Here is a 19,036-nt window from a genome sequence, read left to right as displayed (position 1 = left end):
CCAGCAGGGGGCGGCAGCGTGCGATTGAAAAGGCCGGATTCCGTTTCCGGCATCCCGGAAGTCATCATGTAGTCCGCCATTTTTCTTCCAAGCGCACACAAAACCCACGGAGCAGATTCGCCCCTCTATTTCCGTAATTGTCACCGGAGCGAGCCGGACGCGTAAGTCCCGTTTGCGTGCTCATGGTATTGTGAAGCCCGACAACGAGCCGTCGAAGTTGGTGCTGCTGCCGCCCGCCAGATGGCGCTTGTTGTGCTTGGAGCGCATGCTAATGCTAACTTAGCATTGCGCGTTCGGTCCGCGTATTTCTCCCGGAGGCCTCCTTTCTGTCTTGCTTTATTTTTGTTTTCTCGTTTGTCTAAATGTGCCATTCGTTGTCCCAACCTGAATTGTGGACATTAGCACCCCTAACGCCCCAAAACGAGCAAGCTAGCGCATCGACGCTAACGCACTAACAAGCGGCTACACTAGTAAATAAGGTTGTGCGTAATTGGTTGCTTGATTTAAATCAGCTCAGGCTTTTCACTGGAAGCATGTTAAGCTTCTAACCAGGTCATTAACTCCAATGATTATTTTGTCCAAAGCTGAGAACATGTTCGTGTGATGTGTTGTTGCTGTCCGCATTGCGACATCTCGATCGCTTGCCTCTAATGCATTGGAATTTGATCACACGCCAAGAAATCTCACATCTTGTTTTTATTTGTAACACGAGATGGTTTATTAATATCCTGACAGGTTCATGTTTATAAGATATTTTCCAGCCGAAGAATATTTTTACTTTAGTCATTGAATGGGTGTTCAGATGTTTAATTGTGTAATGTGTACTCATTGTGTTACCAATGTCTGTCTGCTGGGTTTGTGTTGTGAACATGGGGACAGGAGCCGCAGTCATGTCGGACTTCATCGAGAGCGAGGCAGAGGAGTCTGAGGAGGAGTTTGAAGAGAAAGACCTGAAGCCCAAAAAGACGCAGAGGTTCATGGAGGATGACGGTGAGACACGTCCACATCCACAGTTGGACTGGCATGTGCACACTCATACGATATATCCCCACAGATGAAGAGGAAGAGGAGAACATAGAGGACCAGGATGAGAGGGGAAACTTACGTGGGCTCATCGATGATGGTGACGAGGAGGAGGAAGAGGACGCGGAAGGTCAGAAGAGTGCGAGTGGAGTTGGCAGCGACTCGGAGGAGGAAGTGCGGCATCGCCGCAAGAAGCGACGTAAGTTCGTTTTACTTCAGGAAAGGATTTGAGTGGGAGAAAAGGAACAATACCAAGTATCAGTTGAACAAATTTACCCAAGGAGGGGGCAACTGTGTTGAGCTAAAAGCCTCTGTGTTCGTTTTCCCTTCTTCGAAGACCCTTGTAAATGTTAACATCGATTGGCCAGGTGTGATTTGCACCGCAGTGAGAATTATTCCTGCTATTTTTACAAACGATATCATTATTATTTTTTGTACGTGTGCGTCCCCTATCACTTTGTTATTGTCTTTTTTTTGTCTGCCTCACTATAATTTGTTACTGACAAGTAACCCAAAGTTATTAAAAAGGTAATAAGATAAAATGGTTAAATGTTGGACACCTCCTCTGCCACGTTCCCTCCTCACAGATTACAGTGACCTGGATGACGACGACCTGGCACTGCTTGAGGAAAACTTGGGTGTCAAAGTCAAGAGGAGGGTATGCGTGTTTTTGTACCCGCTTGGCTTTTCTTTGTGAGCTGCTACTTGGCTCAACTCGCGGCTTCTTCTCGCACCACAGAAGAAGAAATACGACCGTGTAAAAACACTGGACGACGACGACGATGATGAAAAGGACCTAATTGCAGACGAGATCTTTCATGGTGACGGAGATGGCGAGCTGGAGGAGGGTGAGGCCGTCCATGAGCCTCTCCAACAGGCAGACGATGATGAGGAAGGAGATGACGAGTCAGGTAAAGCACGAGAGTCCAATTCTAATGCAGTACGTCCTTCAGTTTCACATTCATGTCAAGTTGTGCCAGGTGGACCAACCTAAAGGCCTAATTGTGATTCAAGTAATTGTTATTAACATTGTTTCTATTTAATTCCATAGATATGGGCGACTTCATTGTGGATGATGATGGACAACCCATAACCAAAAAACGGGGCAAGAAATACTCCGGATACACCGATGCGTGAGTGTTTTCCGTCCGTCTTTGGCACATGTCAATCCCTGAAACAAGTCAACATGAATGATGGTTGAATGGGAGCTGTTCACCTTCCCACAGTGCCCTGCAGGAGGCGCAAGAGATCTTTGGCGGCGACTTCGACTTTGCGGAATTTGACACCGACGCATACGACCAGGGCGAGGAGGAGGAAGAGGACCAAGAAGAGGAGGGCTGGGACCGGCCCAAGAAACAGATAAAGAGGCGGCAGGGCCGCAAGAGCATCTTTGAGCTCTATGAGCCCAGCGAGCTGGAGAGCAGTCACATGACCGACCAGGACAACGAGATCCGCGCCACTGACATGCCCGAGCGCTTCCAGGTGGAATCTGCCCCCCCCCGTTGGGGACTTTTTGCTGTCTCACTTTGAACAAAAAGTCATGCAAAACAATATCGATTCCAATCTTCGTTAACACGTCCGTGCACGATCTCGTTTTTATATGGCAGCTGCGATCGACCCCCGTCAAAGCGGCCGAGGACGATGAGCTGGAGGAGGAAGCAGAGTGGATCTTCAAACATGGCTTCTCCACGCTCACCATCTCCATTCAGGTGTCTATTGCTCCTCTCGCGAAAGCCGCCTTGCGCAGTCAACCAATGTGCGCTTGTCTACCGGTAGGAGAGCGCAGACTATTTGGAGCGCGGGACATCGACCAACTTCAGCCGGCAAGGCCCCAGCACCACCGCCAAAATCAAAGAGGCGCTCAATTTCATGAGGAATCAACAATTTGAGGTTTGGCACACACACACACACACACACACACACACACACACACATTCTTCAATATTGCATCCTAAAGCACACTCGTGTATACCGTGCGCCCCCTCTGGTTTGTTTCAGTTTGTTCAAATTAGCCGCAGCCGTACAGCACGAGAAAAGCTTCACATCCAGTACATCAATATCGGATCAATATGAACATTTATTGATGTTAATATTGAAAATCAATACGATATCAGTCACGTGGACTTTCCACACTTGCACTTCATGTACAGCCCAATCCACTGAACTGACTACGCCAAGTTAGCCGTTGATCGGCAGCTAAAATCAGCCAATAACAATCGTCTTGCAGGGGGAGGGAGCGAGCAAGAAATCCATTTCCGTGTCAGTGAGAATTGTGAGATGTGTGCCGTCAAGCCATAGAACATAGTATATCTGGTACACTTATATTGTGTTTTGCAACAGTATTCACCCTATCATATCTGTCATGAATATCCAAATGTGACATTTTGCCCATTTTGCCCAGCCCTAACATCCATGTGTGTGTGTTTTTGTTGTTGTTGTTTTTTCCTCCAGGTTCCCTTTATTGCGTTTTACAGAAAAGAGTATGTGGAACCAGAACTGAACATCAATGACCTGTGGAAGGTGTGGCAGTGGGATGAAAAGGTATGCCAGTTACACATTTAAAAGCAACTCAAGATCAAGTGAACACAAATTAAGGCAGTATTCAAAAGAAGGACTGAATCAAGTCTGTGTCCAACATCTTTGATTTATGGAGATTCATGTTTTCCTCAGTGGACTCAGCTGAAGACCCGCAAGCAAAACCTGACGCGACTCTTTCAGAAGATGCAGTCCTACCAATTTGAGCAGATCTCCGCCGACCCCGACAAACCATTAGCTGATGGGATACGCCCGCTGGACACTGCTGACATGGAGAGGTACGCATGTGCGCGTCTCCGCACCTGCACTTGTCTTGATGTTTTGTCTTCTCGGATGGTAAGCACTAGGGGTGTGAATTGCCTAGTACCTGACGATTCGATTCGTATCACGATTCACAGGTCACGATTCGATTCGATACCGATTAATCCCGATACGAATTTCTAAGTCGATTGTTGCGATTTTTTTTCATTCAAATTTAGAAAATACTAATCAGTACGCTTGTAGAGTGTAAGATTTATATGAAAATGTATTATTTATTTATCTGAAATTTCAGTCTTATAGAGGTTGTAATCTGTTTCATGTTTGAACAGCATTAAAATAAAATATTAAGGCTTAATGTTCCGTTCATATAACATTCTTCCATGCTCAAGGTGTGAATCCTAAAAAAAAAAAAAAAAAAATCGATTCTGCCGATTATTGAATCGATTCGAGAATCGCGCGATGTAGTATCGCGATATATCGCCGAATCGATTTTTTTTAACACCCCTAGTAAGCACACATTTGCGTTGTTGCCCCAGGTTGAAGGACGTTCAGACGCTGGAAGGGCTGAGCGACGTGTACAACCACTTCCTGCTCTACTACGGCCGTGACATTCCAAAGATGCAGAATGCCGCCAAGGCCAGCAAGAAAAGGCTGCGCAAGATCAAGGAAGTCAACGAAGACGGTGGGTGAGGTGTTTTTACAAGGAGGTTGTAGAATTCTGCAGAGACTTGATTTATAAGCTCTTGTAGGTGAGGAGGAAGAAGTGGAGGTGGAAGAGGAGGAGGAGCAGAAGGGTCCAGACCTCAAGTTGGCGTCCCGCAGGGACATGTACAGCATCTGTCAGAGCGTGGGACTCGGTGCGTCTGCTTTCTGTTTTATTTCGAGATAGTTTCACCCGGAACGAACTTCATGATCTCCCCTCCGCGTTGCAGACGGCCTGGCTAAAAAGTTCGGCCTGACGCCCGAGCAGTTTGGTGAGAATCTGCGAGACAGCTACCAACGGCACGAGACGGAGCAGTTCCCCGCCGAGCCCGTGGAGCTGGCCAAAGACTACGTGTGTAGCCAGTTCCCCACCCCGGAGGCCGTCCTGGAGGGCACACGCTACATGGTGGCCATGCAGATCGCACGTGAACCTCTAGTCCGATACGTGCTGCGCCAGACCTTCCAGGAGAGGGCCAAGATCAACATCAAGCCCACCAAGAAGGGCAAAAAGGTCCGATACACTAAAGCAGGCGCACTGTAGGAAGGTTTGGCAGGCGCTGATGCCGTTTGATACCCGCCCGCACAGGAAGTGGACGAGGCCCACTTTGCCTACTCCTTCAAGTACCTGAAGAACAAGGCAGTGAAGGAGCTGAGCGGAGATCAGTTCCTGAAGATGTGCTTAGCTGAGGACGAAGGTCTGCTATCCATTGACATCTGCATCGATCTCATTGGAGTCAAAGGGTAAATGACGAAAAATGCCGGCCAGCCATTCCTCAAAAGCGACGAGACCGTCTGATTGGCTCTCCCCTCTCAGGTACGCGGGCGACCAGACCTACTTTGACGAGATCAAGCAGTTCTACTACCGAGATGAGTTCAGCCACCAGGTGCAGGAGTGGAACCGGCAACGGACCTTGGCCATCGAGAGGGCCCTCAAACAGTTCCTCTACCCTCAGATGGCCAAAGAGCTCAAGAGCAAACTCACCGCCGAAGCCAAAGAGAGCATCATACGGGTATGCTGAAATTAGTTGGAGAAAGTGAACCCATGGTGATAAAAAAGATGGCTCCTGACAAGTCTCATGATTCTCTTTTTTTTTCCCCCCCCCCGCAGTCTTGCTGCCGCCGACTTTACAACTGGTTGAAGGTGTCTCCTTACAGGCCGGACCAGCAGCTGGAGGAAGATGACGACCTGATGGACGAGAATCAGGGCAAAGGCATCAGGGTGCTCGGAGTGGCCTACGCGCCCAGCAGGTACACGCAAGCCCCGTTTGAACTTGAATCAATTCAACTTTGAACCGTTTATCCACATATACACAATATACAACATGCTTTCTCTGTGACAGAGACACACCTGTCTTCTGCGCTCTGATCAACGGCGAAGGCGAGGTGGTGGACTTCCTGCGCTTGCCCTATTTCATGAAGAGGAGGAACGCCTTCAGGGAGGACGAGCGAGAGAAAAAGGTGCGCATACAGCAATTGCGAGATGTACGTGTGTTTTAGCCTCACGTGCTGGATTTGTCAACTTCAGGCTAACGACATTGAAAACCTCAAGAGGTTTTTGTCCAGCAAGAAGCCTCACGTGGTCGCTGTGGCCGGGGAAAACCGGTAAGACCTTTTGGTTTCATTGTCCTCCTACTGTACTTTGAAACACACTTCAAAGCATTTATCCAATACGGTGCCATCTTACAAGGCATCGCGAGCTGCGAGTCAAAATGTGAGTTATGAGCTAGCTTCAACTCATTAGTCAATGTTCCACTGTACCTCTTTACTTTTTTAACAAGATGATGAGTGATGTCGTTTCCTAATAGGAATTGTGACCATGTGATGCGTGCAGGGATGCTCAGATGATCATGGAGGACATCAAGAGGACGATTAGCGAGCTGGAGCAGGAGTCGTCGCTGCCCTCCGTCGGCGTGGAGCTGGTTGACAACGAGCTGGCCACGCTCTACATGAACAGCAAGAAGTCGGAGGTATGCTTGCAACCCCGCCTCGGCAAAGTGACTTCCTGCTTGATGCGCCGCTGTGGTCCCACACAGACGGACTTTCGGGATTACCCACCCTTGCTGCGCCAGGCCGTGTCCATCGCCAGGAAGATCCAAGATCCTCTGGTGGAGTACGCTCAGGTCTGCAGCTCTGATGAAGACATCATTTGCCTCAAGCTGCACCCCTTGCAGGTGAGGCACTGTTAGCAAGGAGGTCTAGTTTCATCCAGATCCCGAATTTGGACCGGTCCATATCTGGTGCTCTGTTTTTTATTTTTCATGAAAAAGTCGATTTTCTGCAGAAAACCCAACAAGATGTGACAAGCTTATCTGATGTCTTTTGACACATTACATGGACTTTTAAATGACAAATGTGCAACCCGGATCTGACCTGGATTGGGCAGAATATCATAACATGCGATCAAAACAAGCCAAGCTGTCCAATGAAACGTCCGGTTGGGTTTCAGGAACACGTGGTGAAGGAGGATTTGCTTTCGGCTCTCTATTGCGAGTTCATCAATCGGGTCAACGAGGTCGGCGTGGACGTGAACCGGGCCATCGCTCACCCTCACACTCAGAGTCTGGTCCAGTACGTGTGCGGTTTAGGCCCAAGGAAGGGCTCGCACCTGCTCAAGGTTTGTTTGGGACTTCTAGGGCTTTTCTGGCCCCCGCTGCCGCTCTCAGCTCTGACCCGCGTCCTGCTCCTTTCAACAGATCCTGAAGCAGAACAACACGCGTCTGGAGAACAGAACTCAACTGGTCACAATGTGCCACATGGGCCCAAAGGTCTTCATCAACTGTGCCGGTTTCATCAAAATCGACACGGCGTCACTCGGAGACAGGTCTGCATGTGTGCCACGTCCTTGCACAGCCAAACTCTTCTGCATGGCTCATCTCTGTTTGCTTCTACAGTACCGACTCCTACATCGAGGTCTTGGACGGCTCTCGAGTCCACCCGGAGACGTACGAGTGGGCTCGCAAGATGGCCGTGGACGCGCTGGAATACGACGAGTCCGCTGAGGACGCCAATCCGGCCGGCGCTCTGGAAGAGATCTTGGAGAACCCTGAACGCCTCAAAGATCTAGATCTGGACGCCTTTGCCGAGGAGCTGGAGAGACAGGTGGGCGTGCGCTTCCCAGCCGGGCCACGAGCGCTATGGCCGGTTCACATCCTCACGTCATTTAAAAAAAAAATAAAAATTTATGCAGGGTTACGGCAACAAGGGCATCACGCTGTATGACATCAGAGCTGAGCTTAGCTGCAGATACAAAGACCTGCGGGTTCCCTACCGAGTCCCCAACACAGAGGAGGTCTTCAACCTGCTCACGAAGGAGACGCCAGAGACCTTCTACATTGGTGAGACTTGTTAAAAATAAATCGCTGTCTTAGGCTAGGGACTTTATTTCAGATGAAAATGTGAAGTAGGTTTTTGGATCCTGTGAGATGATTTGTGCTCAGGCATTAGCGCGGACGTCTGTTAGCTTCATGCAGCCCATTAAAAGGAAGTGCAAAGTGACGTTTTCTTGAATGAGCGCTCATCTCCTGATGTCATGTTGTGTGGTCCAGGTAAGCTAATCACTAGCGTGGTGACCGGCATCGCTCACCGGCGCCCCCAGGGGGAGAGCTACGACCAGGCCATCCGGAATGACGCGACTGGCCTGTGGCAGTGTCCCTTCTGCCAGCAGGACAACTTCCCCGAGCTCAGCGAGGTACCGGGCGGCACTTCCTCTGACATGTTTAAAAAAAAAAAAAAATCAGCTACTTCCTTTCTGATGTCACTTCCTGTCGGCAGGTGTGGAACCACTTCGACAGCGGCTCCTGTCCCGGACAAGCTATTGGGGTGCGGAGCAGACTGGACAACGGCGTGCAGGGATTCATTCCCACCAAGTTCCTGAGCGACAAAGTGGTGAAACACCCTGAGGAGAGGGTGAAGGTGAGACGTGTTCCTGCCTCCTTTTTGCATCACCTCTCTCAAACGCGTCTCCTCCTCCAGGTGGGCATGACGGTTCACTGTCGCATCATGAAGATCGACATCGAGAAGTTCAGCGTGGATCTCACGTGTCGCACCTCCGACCTGTCGGACAAGGCAAACGAGTGGAAGCTTCCCAAGGACACCTACTACGACTTTGACGCCGAATCTGAAGACCTCAAGCTGGAGGAGGAGCTGAAGAAGAAACAGCAGCGCACGCGTCAGTTGGCACAAGAGGCCTTTGGGTCTTTGCCATCTGGGCTGAGCTAACTCTCCTGCTTACTCTCCGCAGCCTACATCAAGCGCGTCATCGCTCACCCCAACTTCCACAACATCAGCTTCAACCAGGCCGAGAAGATGATGGAGACGCTGGACCAGGGAGACCTGATCATCAGGCCAAGCAGCAAGGGAGAGAACCACCTCACCGTCACGTGGAAGGTAAAAAGAAGAAGGTCAAGCTCCGCCACTCTTCTGCCTGCCTGCAATCTCGCTCTCTGCAGCAAATCTCTTGACTTCTGGCCAGGTTGCTGATGGCATCTACCAGCACGTGGACGTGAGAGAGGAAGGCAAAGAAAATGCCTTCAGCTTAGGACACACGCTTTGGATCAACAATGAGGTACCAAGTTGGCTCTTCTTCTGCAGTGTTTCCCAGTTTTGATTGCACGACGATGTGGAAGTTCACCAAAGTACGGATCCTAAAGTTTAGGATGAGCTCATCTCAGTTTACTCACGGTTTGACTTCATCAGTAAGAAATGTGGAAACTCTGGAAACTCTGCCATTATTCTGTTGACGTGGCAACAAGCTTGCCATCTACTGAATTATGTCATTGACAAAGATTTTTCATTCACATTTACTACTCTTCCATATTTATTTGAATACTCTAAAGTGGGGGAAAAAAAACTGTCAAACCAAGTTTTGGGGTGCAGAACGTCATGATCTAAATCAGTGGATCCCAACCAGGAGTGCACAGACACATACAGGTCCCTCAGCGCATTGCAACGAGTTCATGGAAACGTTACATCATCAATTATAATTTATTTTCACTGTTAAGTGTCTTATGAAAGCTCAGATAACTTTTTTTTCGATTTTGATATGTATTTTTTTATTTATATTACTTTACTTTCAAGGCTAAATATTTATTTGATGCTTTATTTGAGTAAAAGAAAAAAAAATACAATGCCTAAAAATCAAATGTTCACAATCTGTTGTGCTTACATTGAACTTTTGGAAACTCATCAACACGTAAGTGAGGGGCTACTCATGGTATGACAAATACGTTTGGAACCACTGACCTAAATAATCAATCAATCAATCAATGACACAGACACTGGACTAAAGGTCTTAAACGTGAGCTTCCAAATTCGTGTTTTGTTTACTTGACGAACGACTGGATTCTTGCAGGAGTTTGAAGACCTGGATGAAATCACAGCACGCTTCATTCAACCCATGGCGTCGTTCGCTCGCGACCTGCTGAGCCACAAATACTTTCAAGACTGTAACGGCGGAAGCAAGGAGGCAAGTTCTTCTTCATCCTCGCTTCATGTTCTTTTGTTTCTGTTGTCTGGAAAAAAGGACTCATGCGATTCGATGGAAACATGACCGGTGATGAACTCGTAATCATCAGCTACTCTTGTCTCGTGTTGGCAATAGAAAATGGAGGAGCTGCTGGTCAGGACCAAGAGGGAGAAGCCCACCTTCATTCCGTATTTTGTGTCTGCGTGTAAAGCTTTGCCTGGAAAGTTCCTGTTGGGGTATCAACCTCGAGGAAAACCACGGTGGGTGACCATCTGGACAGGATGTTGCTCAATACGTCAACGTCACTTAGACTCCAGTCTCGTACTGTCCACAGGGTGGAGTATGTGACCATCACTCCGGATGGCTTCAGGTACCGCTCGCAGATCTTTCCCTCTGTCAACGGCTTGTTCCGCTGGTTCAAGGACCACTACCAGGAGCCTGTACCAGGTACTGAAATAATCTCGGAATAAGCATATTGTGTTTTACTCTCGCCAAAGGTCACACACTTGTTTTTTTTTTTGTTTTTTTTGTAAAGGGATACATATTTTTGGCTTTTTAGCTTTTTAATTGACAGTGGGAGAAAGAGGGACCTTAGAAAGAGACCTTGAGAAAATGATTTAAAAAAAAAAAAGTCCCCTTACTTTAGCCAGGTAAAACAATGGAGAAGAGATTCTCATTTGCAGTAGACATGAGAGTAAAACAAAGCAAATACATATATAACATTAAAATGCACATTGGATAGGAGAGAGTGAAAAGCCGGGTATAATTGATGGCCATTGAAATGGAGGGCGGGGATTATTCTTCTTCTTCTTCTTATTATTATTATTATTTATTTATTTATTTTTTTATTTTTTTTAAGACCTCAAAATTCTTTAAAAGAAACAATTTCTAGTAGTGGGGTGTACCTCCAACTTGAAACAGAATAGTTATTTGGGCTCTATCCTAAGCAAGCATTGTTGCATCAATATGGATGTAACGATAAGGCAATCTCGTGATCTCGTGATATTAAAGCTCACATCGTCGTCGCCATGTTCACGATATTTAAAGGCAACACATCTGTTTAAAAAGTTGGGTTGATTTCTATTTGTGCAGTTCTCGCACCCTCTGGTGGCTAGTTTTTTTTTTGTTTTTTTTTTTTTGTGCAATTTAATTTTCATTAGGGATGTTTTGGCCCTTCCGTGTTTAAAATCTACACTTGTCAGATGAAGGGAAACGTAATATGCCTAGTCAATATGTGGAGGAACTCAATGTGTGCGTGCATTAACAAGTAAGCGCCTCAATATCATTATTAGAGATCGTAGGTGGTTTATATGCATTGCTGTTATGTACGCTTTTTTTTTTTTTAAGTGTAAGCTCATTTTTTAAAATATTGTGACCTTTTTTTTTTAAATATCTCCAACCTCCCCACAATATCGTGATAATTATCGTATCGTGAGCTTCATATCGTGATATTGTATCATGATATTTGGATATCGTTACATCCCTATGCATCAACTCGTGAGAGACCAAGTACCATTCAATGTGCTGAAAAAGAATAACCCAAAACAAAATTTTCAGTACCGAAAAAAAAAATGTTGCACGTTATTAAATGAAAGAGAAAAAAAAAAAAGGTCAAAAAGAATATGAAGTAAAGCATGTCAGTTGCAATGTCAAGCAAGTTCTCACCACACATTCTCTTGTTCAGGCATCACGCCAACCAACAGCAACAGCAGCCGCACGCGCACGCCCGCCTCCCTCAACGCCACGCCCGCCAACATCAACATCGCCGGTGAGTCTCGTCGCCTTCCTCATCGCGTCTTGTTGCCGTCCCGTCACGCCACTCTCCCTTCTCTCCGCAGACCTGACGCGAGCCGTCAACGCTCTCCCGCGAAACATGACCTCGCAGATGTTCAACGCCATCGCCGCCGTCACCGGTCAGGGCCAGAACCAAAACCAGAATCCCAACACCACGCCGGCCCAGTGGGGATCCAGCCAGTACGGATACGGAGGCAGCACCGGGGGCGGCGGCAGCTCCTCGGCTTACCACGTCAGTGCGCCCACCGAGTCAGTTTGTCTGTTTTCCATGCATATGTGGCAACTGGCGTGTACTTCCTCCCAGGTGTTTGCCACACCCCAGCAGCCAATGGCCACGCCCATGATGACACCGAACTACTCGTACACGACGCCCAGCCAGCAAACGATGGGCACGCCGCAGTACCCGGGCTCCACCCCCCAGTCCACGCATGCTGCGCACCACAACCACCACAGCGGACATCACGGCCACGCGTCGGGCACGCCGGCGTCATCCGTATCGTCGTCGCGAGGCCGAACGCCTCAGCAACAGCAGCCAAAGTGAGTCACGCGAGACGTTGGAAACTTAAATCTCTACCGCACAACAAATTGTCAACATTTCTGCTAAACGACAAGCTGGGTCTTTTTGCTGCATGTCTTCCAGTAGAGCTCAGTGCTCAGGTAACGACCAATCATGGCTTATTTGTTTTCTGAAGCTGAGCTGTGATTGGTTAGCTGAACCCCTGAGCAACTGAGATGCATAAAAACAGTTTGATTTTGCTGCTTAACTCATATTCCACAAACGTAATATTAATTAAAATCCCGTGTTTAGACTCGCGGGGGCACATAGTATAAGAGGAGCAAAACTGCCAAAACTAAAAAAAAAAAAAAAAAAAGACTAAAAGTGAAAATAAAAGCGGATATATAAAAATATATATATATATATATATGATTCAGAAATTAAATACAAAAAAATACATCCAAATGAAAATTAAAACCTATATAGGTAAAAATAAATAAAAAAATAAAAAAACAAGACTAAAAAAATAAAAATAAATGTGGAAATAAATACAAAAATAAATAAACTTAAATATCAATCAATAATTACAAATGCTCTGCTCTCACATTTATTTATTTTATGCTGCAGACGCTCTGTTAGGACTAAATGTCCAAAGCATTTTATATATAGTTGTTTTTATTTCCATTTATATATATATATATATATATATATATAGTTTTTTTTAATTATAGTTTAATTTTCACTTCTGTTTATTTATTTATGTATTCATTAATTTATTTTTTCAAATTTTGGCGGTTTTAGTCCGCCATACATAGAGAATATTATAAAGAAAAATTTAAGCTTGACTCCACCTTTTAATAGTCAGGAGGTGTTCTATTAGTGCAATCCAGAGTCCTTCAGATTTTAGATGTTTCCCCCCCATTATCACACCTGATTAAAAAAAAAAAAATCAGCTCATCAGCATGCCTGATAACGATCCTGATCTTTAGTATTAGGTGTGTTGATAAGCGGAATCATCTAAAACCTGCAGGATTTCGGACCTCGGGGACCGGCATTGGTGAACCCTGTTTTAGTGTTTGCTTTTGGGCACTGCTACAAGTGTCCACCAGATGGCACTAACTTCCTCACTCCCTCCCCAACAGACCAAGCAGCAGCGGAGGCGTTGGGAGCTCCACAGCTGCAGTGGACTGGGGCAAGATGGCTGAGCAGTGGCTGAAAGAGAAAGAGGCTGAAGGTCGTAAAAAGGCTCAGAGGATGACCCCGCGACCTTCTCCCAGCCCCATGATCGAGAGCACACCCATGTCCATAGCCGGAGATGCCACGCCCCTGCTGGACGAGATGGACCGGTAGAGTGCCCTTTGACCCTGCAATCCTGCGACTCTGAGACCCCCCCCATCCACTACCGTGACTCACCTTCCTTCGCCGTGACGGCGTGCCGCACAGTGTTCTCTGCGTGTACAAAAATGGACCTGCATTTAGGCGGGCCGCTCCGTTGGTTTGCAACACTTTTAGTTGGGCGGTATGGGGGCGGGGCCAATCAAAGGCGAGAAAACACCTGCCCTCAAGATAGACGACATAGCTCCTGGCCGCGCCCACCAGAAGAGCGAACCTTTGTATGGAACAAATAAAAACAAGGTGTTTTTTTTTTTTTTTCCTGTTGGAATCTTAAAAACCGCCACTGTGCATGTCTTTCACACGCATACGCCATCGCCTCTTTGATGCAGGCTCAGCTCCGTCGTGTGCATAAGGTTGCCATATGGGAGGCTTGACCTGAACATCGACAATGCGCTCCAATCTCACGACAAAGACAACCTCATGCTCATCTTGATTGCATGAGCAGCCATAATCCAGTAAATGTCGTTTGAAAGTTGAGTTATTGAGGAAGCCGAGGATCCACCGGCAAACAATCCTTCCTTTTTTCGCCCCGCAGATGTGATGTCATGCCGGTCATGAGGCGCTAGATTAGTCAGTGAGGCACATGACGCGCACGGGAAGTCAACAAGCCACACGGGAATGCGGGGAAACAACTTTGGCAACTTTTTATTTACACGCCAACTTATGCATCGCAACACGTTCGTCGTCGTCGCATCAGCAGCAGTCGGGTTTCCTCTTGGCCAGCTGGCGCTCGTCCTTCGGGCCGCTCGTGATCTCTGACAAGACAGATGTGATCGTGACATCGGAACAGGAGAAGAAAAAAATCGTGTCAAAGTGTAACGCGGCTCACTGATGACGTCGTTCCTGGCCGTGCCCTTCTCCAGCTCGGCCAGGACGTTGGCTTCAAAGGTCAAAGAGGCCACACGCAGGAAGAAGTCCCTGACGCCGTCTCCTGTGCAAAATCAGTCGCGTTTATTTATACGTCGTCTTCATCATTTATAAGGTTTGAGCTAGAATGCGTCGCACCCGACTTGGCCGACACGGCCCAGTACTCGGCCCGGATCTCCTCCGACAATCGGACGGCTTCCTGTTCCACCTGAGCCAGCTGCTCGGGAGACTGACGCAACAAATACATCACATGAAGATGCCATCTGGTTTGTGTGAATTGTATTTTTTGCTTCATCTTCACCCACGCTGAGGTCCTTCTTGGTGCCCACGAGGAAGAGAAGAACACTGGAGGGGTCGTTCTCCTTCATGGCGTCCTCCAGCCACTGCCTGCACACAACTCGGTTTCTGGAGTCATGACTCATGCACACATACTGATGTTGATTATGAAATTTGATAAGCAAGAAGCTGCCTGTGTGCAATGGGACAAAAAAAGAGACCTGCTACATTCCCCTGATTGCAGTAAAGGGTCTGCTAATTCATCACCTGGCAAGCGCTAAGGAGCTTCCTCTGCTCAAGTCGAACACCACGATGATGGCTGCAGGTGCATCACACACAAAAAGCATGTTAGATTTGAAAATGCAGACAAGATGGCGAGGCGCTTTCCTCACCTTGAGCTCCTCGGTAGTACGTGGAAGCGATGCACTTGAAGCGCTCCTGGCCCGCCGTGTCCCACCTGCAAACGCACGGTGCCACCTATCTCTACAGGAGTCCCTCAAGGCTCCGTGCTCGGCCCCCCTGCTCTTCACTGATGATGCGCGACATACTCACAGCTGCAAGCTGAAGGGGACACCAAGCACCTGGAAGCGTTCCATGTCAAAGTCCACGCCGATGGTAGCTTTGTAGTTCTTGTCGAAGGCTCCCCTGCAGAACCTTTCGGGAATGTCAACATTTGGTACTTGCATAGTTGTGCTGGCAAATTCTACTCATTTATTTGTCGCACTGCTCCAGCGAGTGGCTGTGAAGTTTTTTTGTTTTGTTTTGTTTTGTTTTTTTGGGTCCAATCAGATTTGACCCTCGATGTGTTCGCTGACCCTTGAAGATGTCAACATTCTTGGACTCGCAAAACGCGTTCACAATTAGCATCACTTGGTGCAGACGATATCTTTTATTTCATTTTGGATGTTTTTGTCACGTTCTGAAATAAATCTTGGACGGTTTGAAGAAATGCACTGACGTGAATTGTTGCTATCATCATGCTGATGTATGGTGTTGAATTGTGGAACGGCTTCTTACCTGCTGACCAGACACGTTTTCCCAACCGACACGTCGCCCACGACGATGACTTTGGCGACGTTGAAGCTGCAAAAGAGCAGTGAAAGCTTTAAACAGTCACACTTTCTCAACACATTTTGTTGCTCTTCCTTTCTACCAAACAAGATCTTCATTTGGGCGTGACCTTTGAACTCACCTGATGGCATCTTCCCTGTGCGCCTGACACAGGGCCTTCACCCGAGGATGGAAAACCTCTTTGGTCTGCAGCGCTGCCTTGGGACTGAAACACTGACGTGACGTCATCACGCCACGCCCACAATCCCACATCAACCATTGCGGTCACGTTGTGTTGCTACACCCGTGTCACCATTACATTGGTGTCACATTACCTGGCAGAGATGGCACTACACCAGGTAGAAGGGCTATAGACCCGTCAGAAATCTGTCTAATTTAATATTCTATTTGTAAATAATTTTCTCAGCCACACTAGCCTAGAAAGAGCAAATGCAATGCCTCTGTCACCACATTACATTTTTTTTTTAACATTATATTGCTATTGCATTATGTTTTCATTGTGCGTGCGTGCGTCACCTTGGGCAGGTGTGTTATGATCCTGTCGCTCTTGGCAGGCGGCAACATTATGACCCTGCAACGGATCCACGTGCAATCTGCACGTCCACGCACCTGTCACTGCGGCTCACCTTGCATAAAAAGATCAAACGACTTACGACACAATTTTGTTCACAAGTTGCCAATGACGAACCATGTGATTCCTGTCACCACCACCCCACACCCTCTTGTTGAGGGTGGGAAAATGCCTCATTTCCTAAGTTAACTTGGCACAAAGAATGTGTAAGTAGGATCTTGTTGAACAAATTATGCAAGCAACAATGATATGGAGGCAGAGAAACTGTAGCACAAGAAAACAGAACAAATGAAAAAGAAAAAGTTTACCTGAAGATGGCAGCTGGTGTGGAGGAAAAAAGAGGAAAAGAAAGTGTTTAGATGTGATGTGGGAAAGTTTGAGGAGAAAACAAAAGCAGAGCATCTGACTGCACAAAATCAAGTCAGCAGACTCCTCTCGCAATCAAATCAATTCACTTCTTGCAGGCGGAAAACAAACTGCGCCGCCGTGTGGCCATTATGAGGATCAGCTCGAGGATGATGGAGTTTAGTTTATCGTGCAGTCAGAAAGACTTCAGAATTCCAAGAAAAGTAATTATTAAATTAAGGCTCGAAGATTCAATGTGGAAGCTGCATGTCAAAATAGTTACAATCACAATTAATCTTTGATTTCAATCGTATTTGTTTTGACAATAGACCCAAATTCAGACATATAAGTATAATATTTATGTTCTTAAAATCTATTTAGAGCAATTTTTTGGTTTATTTTATCATTATTTTTATTATTTTTCACTTCGACATCCGGACATGGATGTGACGTCATATGTACGCGACTCGAGTCGAGCTATATAACGAGCGCCGTTGTCGCATTTTCGTTCTTTTCCACTTGGACCGCGCGTGTTTAGACACGCCAGCAAAAATGAACAAAAGAAGGAAAAAATGGAACATAAGATGGAAAAGAAAAACTAGCAGATCCTACTGACGATTGAATGTTAGTTTAACGTCGCAGTTGGTGAAACGAGTTAAATGTTCAACATTTTGTTGACCACGTGGTCTTCACGATGGAAAACGTGGAGTGACTCAATGGTGAGTTTTTGTCCCTATATCCAACTATGTAATCCACAATGTTTCTTCTGGACATGCGTTGATGAAAGTTTTTGTTTTGTTTTTTTTGTTTTGTTTTTTTTCCCCCTCAGGTGTGCGTCAGCTCGTGAAACATCTCCTTACGTTCTAAGTTGTCGACGAAAGTTTCGAGGTGATTCTTTTTGTTCTAAATGAAGTGAGACGAGCGTGGCAATGATGAAACGTGTGAATAGGAAGTGCCGTCCGATGCGACAACTGACGAGCTTTCACACAGTTCTGAGTCGCCATTGCAACAATTTATACGTGCTGTCAACCATGATTTTTGTCTGAGAAAATGTTTAAATTGACCGCCCAACAGGTACCGTGTCCCGATGGAGAACGTTCCAGGAACTCGTGATATGTGGAGCGATCAGTCTCGACCCTAGAGGTAATTGCAACATTTTTTTTAAAATTCCTAATGTATTTTACTTGTGATGAAATTGCAACTGAAACAGCTGGAATTACCGGCAGATGTTCAGTGGTGACCCTCAGTTTTCTGAACTTTGAATTGAGCGTTGTGCACATTTGAGTTTGCGACTGTTAAGATTTTAAATTTGTCTTCGTTTTCTTTAGTTTCCAGAAGACTGAAAGTCAGCTCCAACTTCGCTGCTCAAATGCTGAAGGTAAGTTGATCAAATTATATGGCCAAATATTCATGTGAGGTGTTAACCAACGTCAGAAGAAATGTTAGTTACAATTTTAGTCAAAAATTCGGACTCTTTGTGGGTTTGACTCACATTTGCGATTCTGTTTATAGGTGTTGATGCTCCACAGACTGTTGTCTTGATGAGTTCAAGATGCCAGGTGAGTGTCTCAGGTGTTTGTTTTTGTACTGACAATTGGCGTGTTGTGATGAAACCTAAAGTGAAAACAGCTGGAATTACCGTCAGATATTCAGTGGTGAAACTCGCTTTTCTGAACACAAACGAAATGTGCTTGGAAGGACATCAGGTGAATTGCAAGATTTCTTGAGTCATTGTGACCTTTTTCTTCTGCAGATTGGAGTGGGCCAATTTTTTACCTCCAACCTGGAAGGTAGCCATTACCAAGGTCGGCGTCTGTGGCTGCAGTGACCATTTGCAATTGATGGAAGAAAATCTCTGGAGTTTTCTTTTTTTTTTTTTTAAGTTTGAGCGCAGTTGAATAAAAACGTGTAGAATAAAAAATGTTAACTTTGTCACATTCATTTTCTGAAATTGCTACTCTAGCATGACACTGACTAAAAACTATCACCTAAGTGCCAATAGTTTTGAACTGGTACAAAAGTTTTAACCAATTGCACACTAAGCCATTGACTTGATTTTACTGCAGTTTTGCCCCCAAGCTGTAAAACCTTAATACTTGTGAATATTGTCATTGAATATTATGCAAACACTGACACTTGAATTTGTGGAGCATGAAGCAGAAAAGCATTTTTGTCCATCTTGGGGCGTGGTCATTTTGCTGTTTACTGAAAAGGACGTCTCAGCGCTGGGCAGGCT

General features: G+C 46.4%; 2 protein-coding genes, 1 long non-coding RNA gene and 3 other non-coding genes across 6 annotated transcripts; 5 read left to right on the top strand and 1 right to left on the bottom strand.

Annotated features, from left to right (window-relative positions):
- Positions 1-104: 104 nt before the first annotated feature.
- supt6h (SPT6 homolog, histone chaperone and transcription elongation factor) lies at positions 105-15,766 on the top strand. Its single transcript, XM_077504766.1, has 37 exons — positions 105-161; positions 880-990; positions 1,055-1,222; positions 1,611-1,681; positions 1,763-1,934; positions 2,075-2,156; positions 2,250-2,505; positions 2,631-2,732; positions 2,800-2,913; positions 3,475-3,564; positions 3,694-3,836; positions 4,356-4,501; positions 4,569-4,676; positions 4,752-5,032; positions 5,108-5,262; positions 5,336-5,531; positions 5,630-5,769; positions 5,862-5,979; positions 6,047-6,123; positions 6,353-6,488; positions 6,555-6,692; positions 6,968-7,135; positions 7,215-7,342; positions 7,413-7,620; positions 7,709-7,856; positions 8,067-8,209; positions 8,293-8,433; positions 8,494-8,689; positions 8,762-8,907; positions 8,993-9,085; positions 9,872-9,985; positions 10,121-10,245; positions 10,320-10,432; positions 11,670-11,753; positions 11,824-12,011; positions 12,084-12,316; positions 13,418-15,766. The coding sequence occupies exons 2-37, from the start codon at positions 891-893 to the stop codon at positions 13,623-13,625; spliced, it is 5,229 nt and encodes a 1,742-aa protein (XP_077360892.1). The 5' UTR covers positions 105-161; positions 880-890; the 3' UTR covers positions 13,626-15,766.
- Positions 14,298-17,056, bottom strand: LOC144006094 (ras-related protein Rab-34-like). Its single transcript, XM_077504767.1, has 11 exons — positions 16,764-17,056; positions 16,401-16,510; positions 16,006-16,097; positions 15,831-15,896; positions 15,366-15,467; positions 15,206-15,270; positions 15,081-15,132; positions 14,843-14,924; positions 14,676-14,766; positions 14,500-14,601; positions 14,298-14,425 (listed from the first exon to the last, which is right to left on the bottom strand). The coding sequence occupies exons 2-11, from the start codon at positions 16,446-16,448 to the stop codon at positions 14,364-14,366; spliced, it is 762 nt and encodes a 253-aa protein (XP_077360893.1). The 5' UTR covers positions 16,449-16,510; positions 16,764-17,056; the 3' UTR covers positions 14,298-14,363.
- A 239-nt stretch (positions 17,057-17,295) lies between these two features.
- LOC144006564 (uncharacterized) lies at positions 17,296-18,706 on the top strand. The gene is made up of 6 exons (XR_013279880.1): positions 17,296-17,519; positions 17,630-17,688; positions 17,875-17,943; positions 18,129-18,178; positions 18,313-18,359; positions 18,554-18,706. It is a non-coding gene; the product is annotated as an uncharacterized LOC144006564 (long non-coding RNA).
- LOC144006876 (small nucleolar RNA SNORD49) lies at positions 17,726-17,798 on the top strand. Its single transcript, XR_013279965.1, has one exon. It is a non-coding gene; the product is annotated as a small nucleolar RNA SNORD49 (small nucleolar RNA).
- On the top strand, positions 17,985-18,057 carry LOC144006877 (small nucleolar RNA SNORD65). Its single transcript, XR_013279966.1, has one exon. It is a non-coding gene; the product is annotated as a small nucleolar RNA SNORD65 (small nucleolar RNA).
- Positions 18,403-18,476, top strand: LOC144006878 (small nucleolar RNA SNORD65). The gene has a single exon (XR_013279967.1). It is a non-coding gene; the product is annotated as a small nucleolar RNA SNORD65 (small nucleolar RNA).
- Positions 18,707-19,036: the final 330 nt, after the last annotated feature.

The sequence above is a fragment of the Festucalex cinctus genome, chromosome 18 (genome assembly GCF_051991245.1).
Source record: "Festucalex cinctus isolate MCC-2025b chromosome 18, RoL_Fcin_1.0, whole genome shotgun sequence".
NCBI lineage: Eukaryota > Metazoa > Chordata > Actinopteri > Syngnathiformes > Syngnathidae > Festucalex > Festucalex cinctus.
The sequence above is the reverse complement of the archived record's forward strand: the minus strand, read 5'-3'. Positions and strand labels throughout refer to the sequence as shown.